This window comes from Oncorhynchus kisutch, linkage group LG15, assembly GCF_002021735.2.
Source record: "Oncorhynchus kisutch isolate 150728-3 linkage group LG15, Okis_V2, whole genome shotgun sequence".
Lineage (NCBI taxonomy): Eukaryota > Metazoa > Chordata > Actinopteri > Salmoniformes > Salmonidae > Oncorhynchus > Oncorhynchus kisutch.
The window spans coordinates 33,573,776-33,583,590 of NC_034188.2; the positions used below are offsets into that span (position 1 = coordinate 33,573,776).

At 46.4% G+C, this 9,815-nt stretch overlaps 1 protein-coding gene across 1 annotated transcript; it reads right to left on the bottom strand.

Moving 5' to 3' along the window:
- Positions 1–495: 495 nt before the first annotated feature.
- On the bottom strand, positions 496–5,610 carry LOC109905974 (reticulon-4 receptor-like 2). Its single transcript, XM_031790165.1, has 4 exons — positions 5,334–5,610; positions 3,702–3,928; positions 3,014–3,247; positions 496–1,368 (listed from the first exon to the last, which is right to left on the bottom strand). The coding sequence occupies exons 1-4, from the start codon at positions 5,389–5,391 to the stop codon at positions 496–498; spliced, it is 1,392 nt and encodes a 463-aa protein (XP_031646025.1). The 5' UTR covers positions 5,392–5,610.
- Between the last annotated feature and the right edge of the window lie 4,205 nt (positions 5,611–9,815).

Below are 9,815 nucleotides of genomic sequence, written 5' to 3' on the forward strand. Positions count from 1 at the left end.
TGCATATACAAACTAGTAGTTGTGGTGAAAAACTTCCTCAAAACATCACAATGTTAATGAGTGGTATGAATTGAATGCAGTATTGTGTTACGATGCTACATGTATGGACGTGTAAGTGTCCTGGTGTGTGATGTGTTAGTGCGGTGGTACAGTAGTGATTGGAGCTCGCGTAAACTGACCACACTGTCGTGCTGTCACGGCGACAGAACCTGCTGCTGTGATTTCATCTCTGTGAAAAAGGACCTCAGCCCTTTCAGCAGCAGCGGTGCCCTCCAATCAAATGGTGTTAGCCTACAATGCATCTCACCTGTGCTCCTGAGAGCAGCTCCCTACTGCCTGCCTGCTTCTACATCAGTGTACCGCCCCCTGGGGGCCGGTACACTGATCTTGAAAGCAAACAAGATCCAGGTGTGAAGAGAAGAAAGAGGAGGGAGAAAATAAAGTTGGAGAAAAGGAGCGGCTGATGGGGTGGGGGGGGGTGGGGGGGGGGGGTGTTCAGCCAAAGAGAAGATGGAGGGACAGAGTTAGCACAGAAAGGGAGAGGAGAGGGAGTAAAGACGGAGTAAGGGAGAAGGAGGAGGAGGGCGGGAGGATCGGAGTATCATAACCGGGCGGACACTCAAGCTCGAAGCAGCGCACAGAGGCGTCTTCATTCCCGTAGTCTGCCCAGTAGTCCTCCTGGTCCACCTTGGGAAGGTTCACCTCCTCCTCCGCCAGCTCGTACTTAGAGGAGAAGGAGGTGGAGGAAGGGCTGGAGGTCTGGCTGGGCTTGACTGAGGACAAGGGAAACACCTTGACCTTCTCCGAGCTCTTCTGGAAGATTCCTTTGGATGAGGACGCAGGCTTGTGCTTGGAGAACCACCATCTTGTCTTGGTGCTAAAGGTGGTTGTGGTGGTGCCAGCCAGTGACCCGGGGTCAGGGAGGGGGCAAAGGGCAAAGTCCATTTCTCGGAGGAAGCGCAGGTCCTGTCCACGGCGGTGGGAGGGGGATGAGCACATCAGCTCAGAGGAGGAGATGCGGGCAGTACGGAACCACTCCCACAGGGGGCGGGCCTCACAGCCGCAGGACCAGGGGTTCCCATTGAGGCGGAGGAACTGCACTGCCACAGCGTCGTTCATGGCCTGGCCTGGCAGCTCTGCCAGGGAGTTGTTGAACAAGTAGAGGATGGTCAGACGGCCCAGGTCGCGGAAGGCACGGCGGTTCACCTGCCGGATGCGGTTGTCGTGGAGCAGGAGGCGGTCCAGGTTGACCAGGCCGCGGAACGAGTTCTCGGACAGCGTGCGGATACGGTTGCCATGCAGGAAGAGGTGGGTCAGGTTGACCAGGTCGGAGAAGAGGTCATCCTGGATGAAGTGCAGCTGGTTCTCCTGCAGGGAGGGAGGACATTGTCAGTGTGTGTGTGTGTGTGTGTGTGTGTGTGTGTGTGTGTGTGTGTGTGTGTGTGTGTGTGTGTGTGTGTGTGTGTACGTGCATACAGTGCTTTGCGAAAGTATTCGGCCCCCTTGAACTTTGCGACCTTTTGCCACATTTCAGGCTTCAAACATAAAGATATAAAACTGTATTTTTTTGTGAAGAATCAACAACAAGTGGGACACAATCATGAAGTGGAACGACATTTATTGGATATTTCAAACTTTTTTAACAAATCAAAAACTGAAAAATTGCTCAACAGCTCGAGCTCAGTGAGGTTGGATGGAGAGCATTTGTGAACAGCAGTTTTCAGTTCTTTCCACAGATTCTCGTTTGGATTCAGGTCTGGACTTTGACTTGGCCATTCTAACACCTGGATATGTTTATTTTTTAACCATTCCATTGTAGATTTTGCTTTATGTTTTGGATCATTGTCTTGTTGGAAGACAAATCTCCGTCCCAGTCTCAGGTCTTTTGCAGACTCCATCAGGTTTTCTTCCAGAATGGTCCTGTATTTGGCTCCATCCAGCTTCCCATCAATTTTAACCATCTTCCCTGTCCCTGTTGAAGAAAAGCAGGCCCAAACCATGATACTGCCACCACCATGTTTGACAGTGGGGATGGTGTGTTCAGGGTGATGAGCTGTGTTGCTTTTACGCCAAACATAACGTTTTGCATTGTTGCCAAAAAGTTCAATTTTGGTTTCATCTGACCAGAGCACCTTCTTCCACATGTTTGGTGTGTCTCCCAGGTGGCTTGTGGCAAACTTTAAACAACACTTTTTATGGATATCTTTAAGAAATGGCTTTCTTCTTGCCACTCTTCCATAAAGGCCAGATTTGTGCAATATACGACTGGTTGTTGTCCTATGGACAGAGTCTCCCACCTCGGCTGTAGATCTCTGCAATTCATCCAGAGTGATCATGGGCCTCTTGGCTGCATCTCTGATCAGTCTTCTCCTTGTATGAGCTGAAAGTTTAGAGGGACGGCCAGGTCTTGGTAGATTTGCAGTGGTCTGATACTCCTTCCATTTCAATATTATCGCTTGCACAGTGCTCCTTGGGATGTTTAAAGCTTGGGAAATCTTTTTGTATCCAAATCCGGCTTTAAACTTCTTCACAACAGTATCTCGGACCTGCCTGGTGTGTTCCTTGTTCTTCATGATGCTCTCTGCGCTTTTAACGGACCTCTGAGACTATCACAGTGCAGGTGCATTTATACGGAGACTTGATTACACACAGGTAGATTGTATTTATCATCATTAGTCAATTAGGTCAACATTGGATCATTCAGAGATCCTCACTGAACTTCTGGAGAGAGTTTGCTGCACTGAAAGTAAAGGGGCTGAATAATTTTGCACGCCCAATTTTTAAGTTTTTGATTTGTTAAAAAAGTTTGAAATATCCAATAAATGTTGTTCCACTTCATGATTGTGTCCCACTTGTTGTTGATTCTTCACAAAAAAATACAGTTTTATATCTTTATGCTTGAAGCCTGAAATGTGGCAAAAGGTAGCAAAGTTCAAGGGGGCCGAATACTTTCGCAAGGCACTGTACATGCAGGTGAATGTATGAAGTTCTATGAGTGTGTGTGTATCCATACCTGCAGGTAGAGGAACTGCAGGCTGTAGAGTTTGAGGAAGAGGTCGAGGGGAAGAGCGGCCAGCTTGCAGCGGTGCATGTGCAGGCTCTGCAGCTTCTCCAGTCCCCGGAACGCTCCACCCTCCAGACGCCGTAGTGACGGGTTGTCACCAAGGTCCAGCTCTTCTAGAACCCTCAGGTTGCTAAAGGCTCCAGCCTCAATCAATGTGATGTTATTGGAGTAGAGCCAGAGGACCTATCAAGGGGAGGGGTTGAAAATGGGAGAGGTAAATAGAAAGGGATCGTTACACAAAGGAGCAAGGACAAAGCTCCTATAAGGAGCAAGGACACAGCTCCTATAAGGAGCAAGGACACAGCTCCTATAAGGAGCAAGGACACAGCTCCTATAAGGAGCAAGGACACAGCTCCTATAAGGAGCAAGGACACAGCTCCTATAAGGAGCAAGGACACAGCTCCTATAAGGAGCAAGGACACAGCTCCTATAAGGAGCAAGGACACAGCTCCTATAAGGAGCAAGGACACAGCTCCTATAAGGAGCAAGGACACAGCTCCGATACGAACACACAGAGCTCAAATACTAAGCAAAAGACTACATTGAAATGCAACACTATGCAATATCAATCCACAAACACAAACACACAAACACCTCATTCACAAAAAAATAAGTCCACACAAACACACATTCTCACCTGTGTCTCGAAGCCAAAGGAGTCTGCTCTGAGCTCGGTGATGCGGTTGTTCTGCAGAAAGACGCGCTGGGAGTCGTAGGGCACGCCGGAGGGCACGGCGGTGAAGTTCTGAGACTGGCAGCTAACCGTCATGGGTGACGGGTAACACACACACAGCCTTGGACACGCCCCCACCCCACTCGGCTTCAGCACCACCAACCACAGCACCAGCCACAGGGTGAGCCCACCTGAACAACACACGCAAGGAGAGAAAAGAGACAGGAATAAATGTGACACACATTCAAACTCTGGGACAATATTTTCTCATTTTATCTTATTCACTCATGGACATAGATTACAATAACGGGACATTATAACAATTAGCAGATGCATTGTACAGTGAGAGAAAAATAGAGTGAGAGAGAAAGAGATTCTGAGCTGTTTTCAGCACTTGGAGCTGTCCAGTGGAGTGGCGCAGAAATTAGTTAATGACGCACAAACCAAGATTATCAAAGGACTGCTGGGATCTCAAGTCTGATTTATCGACCAAAGGTCTGAACAGTGGCAATCATTCATAATAAATGACATTATACAAATCATCCGCCTATTTATATCTAGCTGATCATGTTACATAGGCTAGTCACAGTACGGGTTTATCATTCTGGGAACCCAACAGTTATCCAAGACTAAACAGCTGGAGGTGCATAAAACCAAATATTCTGCTCCTCTGGTTCAAAGTGCTATCAAGTTCTATTACACGAGCTACAGAAGTGCCAAACAACATTTACCCTAGTAGGTTAAATTCCCGAGACAACTTCACAAAAAGTCTGGATCACCAAGAGGTTGCAGAGTACGGACACGCGTAAAACAAGGTAACCGGACCCGGCTCAGTTTCGCTCTGCATGGATTATTCAGAGGCGGTTTGGCAAGCACAGATACCCGGGACAAAGCGGCCCGGTGAAAATAACATCGCATTAAAAGATAATCGCCTGCCCATTCAGCTTCGTGCGCAAGATTTTCCAACCACCTCACCTTCTGACACGGCTCGTTAATTAACTCCACGCGCATGGGACATGGAGAGGACTTGTTTAGTACGTGCGCGCTTGTGAGCAACATGAACATTTTCCACGTTTGTTCTTGCTTATGAAATAACTAGTTTACCTTACTTATGTCCTTGCTTCGGATTGCATACATTTTCTCTATGAAGTAATATACAAAGTTGATTTACCAAATGTAGGATACAACGGTACATGCGCAAAAGTCATTTACAAAGCAGATGAAAACTGAACGAATGAGCAACTAAGCTTTACAATTTTGAGGTGGATGGAGAGTTAAGGGAATGAAGGTTTTAAGTGTCATCTTGTTTGCAAGAGCCAGATTCGTACTTCAGGGAGCCAACAACTTTATTGAAACAAGTGAATAGGCTACATATGTGGCATTTGCAGGCACCCTATTCAGGTAGGCCTAGCTGTTTACGCACTTAACTGTGAACGAATTCAATTGACTATAAATGTAATACACAGTGAGTCTATAAACACTGTAAATCACATCTGGCGACAGAATCATCCTCATCCCCATTACCATCGACCACATCTATCCAAAGAAACAAAACATTTAAGATAAAGCCTAGCCTATGAACTGAAGTCAACTCACTCTTGAAGTTGTGGATTTTGGAGCTCCGAGATCCCCGTACAGTCGAGCGAGTCTCCATCTCGAACCAAAGCCGAAAGCGAGCTAGCCTGAGCGCCGAGAAAGTGCCTGCTATCTCCGCTGAAGTTCAGCTCTGGTGACGGAGTCGGTGCGATTGAGTGAGTGACAAGCAGAACTCCCGGGATTGGGTTTATACTTGGTGAGCTGGCACCCACGGATGTGGAAAGCCGCGGAATAACTCATACGTCACTCTGTATGGCTCAGACTCGCGCGGGCGAGGAGATAGGGTGGAGGGGAGGGTGTGGATAAATTGCTCAGGGGAGGAAGTCACTGGAAAAGAGAGGATGGCCACGGTGGTGTGTGTGTGTGTGTCTGGGGAGCTCGGCACGATTCCAGCGCAGTGGGTTTAGATCATAGATGGGGGAGGGGTGGGGGGGGGGTGTTGACGAGGATAAGGAGGTAGGAAAGGCTAATTTGACAAAAAAAAATACTTATTGCCCAACTTCAATGTTTTTAATTAGTCTAAGAAATAGTATGAGATTGAGAATATTTTCAAGCATGTTGTATTTCATGAAAGAGATCGTAGCCTACTGTGAGCGGAGACTCAGTGGACATCGTGACGTCTACGACTATGCATGAATGAGGCAGTTAGTTACCTCATCCTCTCAAATATATATAGTCGCTCTACTTCCTGTCTTGATCATGCGTGTGTTACAATCAGTAATAGCAAACATTCATAACCTTGGTTGGCGCAATAGCCTACCGTTTCAACTCATACAAGTAGCCTACGGCGATGCGCCCTATTTGCACCGCAGCCCACAGATCATTTACCCCAGGGATTTGGCCACAACCTTGCATCGCCCTCAATAACTATGTTATTAAAAGGCTAGATCGAGTCGTTCTCCAAAAACTGGAAGTTGCTCGACCTTTCAGTGCTCAGATGTTCAGAAGAAGATGCTGTCAAATCACCCATTCACGAGCCGTTACGCGCGAGACTGACTGGTTTATTTTTGTACAGATAGTTAGCAGGACATTCTGTCGCAGAGTCTGCACGTGCATTGGAGAGAACTAGGATCCGATGGATATTGTCAGCTAATCGCTTGAGATTAGTTTTGGATTAGAGTATTGATTTGGGAAATTACACACAAATAAGAAAGCGGCCACAAATTAGAGGTCTTCTAAGGTCCAAAGAGTTGGATCCAGACCCGAATGGTCCCAATAAAAAAAAAAAAAGGGGGACCCAGACTGAACAGATCGAGAACAAATCAGACCCCAACCCAAATGGACCCGTTGACACCCAGAACTAGAGTTTATCTGTACCCTAATGGTCAGGTCTACACCAGCCCAGATTGGACCCGAGGGAAACATGTTTTTTTGTTTATCAGCCAAGTTACTCTTCTGGTTAATAAATAGGTTTTATATAATGGCTAGGCCTTCTATAAATCAATAAATCCACTTCACTAGCATGAAATAAATATTATATAGACCAGGGGTACTCAAGTACTATTTGAGAAGGTCCAGTCACACATTTTGCAGTTTTAAAGTTAATTTCCCGCAATTCTACACATTTTGCATGGGGGAACATTTGTTTTCATCCCTTAGGGATGTTTATATGATACCTGGGGCCAAAATACCAGCAACAGTGTGTGCCAACAAAGAGTATATAACAAAGTATTGAGATAAACTTTTGTTATTGACCAAATACTTATTTTCCACCATAATTTGCTAATAAATTCATAGAAAATCCTACAATGTGATTTTCTGGATTTTTTTTTCTCATTTTGTTTGTCATAGTTGAAGTGTACTTATGATGAAAATTGCAGGCCTCTCTCATCTTTTTAAGTGGGAGAACTTGCACAATTGGTGGCTGACTAAATACTTTTTTGTCCCACTGTATATGTGCAGATGAAGATGTGCAAGTAGAAATACTGGTGTGCAAAAGAGCAGAAAAACAAAAATAAATATGGGGATGAGGTAGGTAGTTGGTTGGATGGGCTATTTACAGAATGGCTGTGTATAGCTGCAGTGATCGGTAAGCTGCTCTGACAGCTGACGCTTAAAGTTAGTGAGGGAGATATAAGTATCCAACTTCAGTGATTTTTGCAATTTGTTCCAGTCATTGGCACCAGAGAACTGGAAGGAAAGGCAGCCAAAGAGGTATTGGCTTTGAGAATGACCAGTGAAATATACCTGCTGAAGTGCATGCTACGGGTAGGTGTTGCTATGGTGACCAGTGAGCTGAGATAAGGCGGAGCTTTACCTAGCAAAGACTCATAGATGACCTGGAGCCAGTGGGTTTGAAGACAAATATGTAGCGAGGACTAGCCAATGAGAGCATACAGGTCGCAGTGGTGGGTAGTATATGGGGCTTTGGTGACAAAACAGATGGCACTGTGATAGACTGCATCCAGTTTGCTGAGTAGTGTGTTGGAGGCAATTTTGTAAATGATATTGCCGAAGTCAAGGATCGGTAGGATAGTCAGTTTTACGAGGGTATGTTTGGCAGCATGAGTGAAGGAGGCTTTATTGCGAAATAGAAAGCCGATTCTAGATTTAACTTTGGATTGGAGATGCTTAATGTGAGTCTGGAAGGAGAGTTTACAGTCTAGTCAGACACCTAAGTATTTATAGTTGTCCACATATTCTAAGTCAGAACCGTCCAGAGTAGTGATGCTAGTCGGGCGGGCGGGTGCGGGCAGCGATCGGTTGAAGAGCATGCATTTCGTTTTTCTAGCATTTAAGAGCAGTTGGAGGCCACGGAAGGAGTGTTGTATAGCGTTGAAGCTTGTTTGGAGGTTTGTTAACACAGTGTCCAAAGAAGGGCCAGATGTATACAGAATGGTGTCGTCTGCATAGGTGGATCAAAGAATCACTCGCAGCAAGAGCGACATCATTGATATATACAGAGAAAAGAGTCGGCCCGAGAATTGAACCCTGTGGCACCCCATAGAGACTGCCAGAGGTCTGGACAACAGGCCCTCCGATTTGACACACTGAACTCTATCTGAGAAGTAGTTAGTGAACCAGGCGAGGCAGTCATTAGAGAAACCAAGGCTGTTGAAGAGGGGGATGACAGTGGTCATTTTCCAATCTTTAGGAATCCCAGACGATACAAAAGAGAGGTTGAACAGACTAGTAATAGGGGTTACAACAATGGCGGCAGATAATTTTAGGAAGAGAGGGTCCAGGTTGTCTAGCCCAGCTGATTTGTAGGGATCCAGATTTTGCAGGTCTTTCAGAACATCAGCTGTCTGGATTTGGGTGAAGGAGAAGGGAGGTGGCTTGGGCCAGTTGCTGCGGGGTGTGCAGAGCTGTTGGCCTGGGTTGGGTAGCCAGTTGGAAAGCATGGCCAGCCGTAGAGAAATTCTTATTTTAACATCAGGGTTAGCGGAGTGTGCTAAAGCAGTGAATAAAGCAAACTTAGGGAGGAGGCTTCTGATGTTAACATGCATGAACCCAAGGCTTTTGCGGTTGCAGAAGTCAACAAATGAGAGCACCTGGGGACACACAGGGCCTGAGTTAACATAGACAGACACCCAATGACAATCAAACAGGAACCAACCCTGACCCCAGGGAAAAGTTAGCATTTTGGACTTGGACCTGCACAGGTCCCAGGTCGGGTCTCGGGTATTTGGGTTCAGGGGAAGACCTCTAACACAAGTAGGACCTAACCTGAGTATGGATCTCTCCATTGTGAAGGGACAGAACAATGAGTGTCTGTGTGTGCGTGCCTGTGCAGTCTGTGTGCTTTCTAGGGTACATTTCAGTGGGTGGTGGGTGTAGTTTGGTAGAGATTGTATGCAGCATGTGTGTGTGTGTATGTTAACACATGTTTCGGGGTGGGTTGAGTCAGAACTGAGTCCCTCCATGACTTGGGTCAAGGCTGTTCCATTTTCAGCAGCATGACACACACAGTCTGTTCCTTATGGCAACACAGAGGTAACTGCACAGAACAATAACAATGGCTACTCATAAGGTCAGTTCCACAGGCTGTGTAAGCATATGACATCATTCATCAGTAGAGAACATATTTGTGTTTCTGTCTCTGTGTGTGTTTCTGCATGCAGGACCTTCTGCATAACAGCACTTCTCTGGATTTTCAACTAATCACTCTACCAAAAACCATTGTCACCTCTTCAATGCATACAGGGTGCAATGCTTGCTCTGGTGATCAGTTAACCAGCAAGCAATCTGCTATGTGTGTGTGCGCTTGTGTAAGTGCACAATGTTCCTTGGCCCTCTGGGCATTGGGGGTGGTAGTCAGCTCAGCAGGAGAGTTGGTAAGGGGTGGAGAGGGGAGAGATGGAGGGAGTGAGAAGCTAATTGCACAGCTGACCTAGGGTGGCTCTCTGTGCCCCCCTCCCTTCATCAATCACCCAGACATTGGTCATGAGTAGGCTGTATGTGTGTGTGTGTGTGTGTGTGTGTGTAAGAGAGATGGAGAGTGAATACATGTGTGTGTGTGTTAGTATTCTGTTGATGACC

Excerpts from the sequence above, each read along its gene's own strand:
- LOC109905974 (XM_031790165.1), bottom strand. The coding sequence starts at position 5,391 with ATGGAGACTCGCTCGACTGTACGGGGATCTCGGAGCTCCAAAATCCAC. Across the intron at positions 3,248-3,701 it reads CCTTTGGCTTCGAGACACAG|GTCCTCTGGCTCTACTCCAA; the intron begins GTGAGAATGTGT and ends TCCCCTTGATAG. Across the intron at positions 1,369-3,013 it reads TGCAGTTCCTCTACCTGCAG|GAGAACCAGCTGCACTTCAT; the intron begins GTATGGATACAC and ends CCCTCCCTGCAG.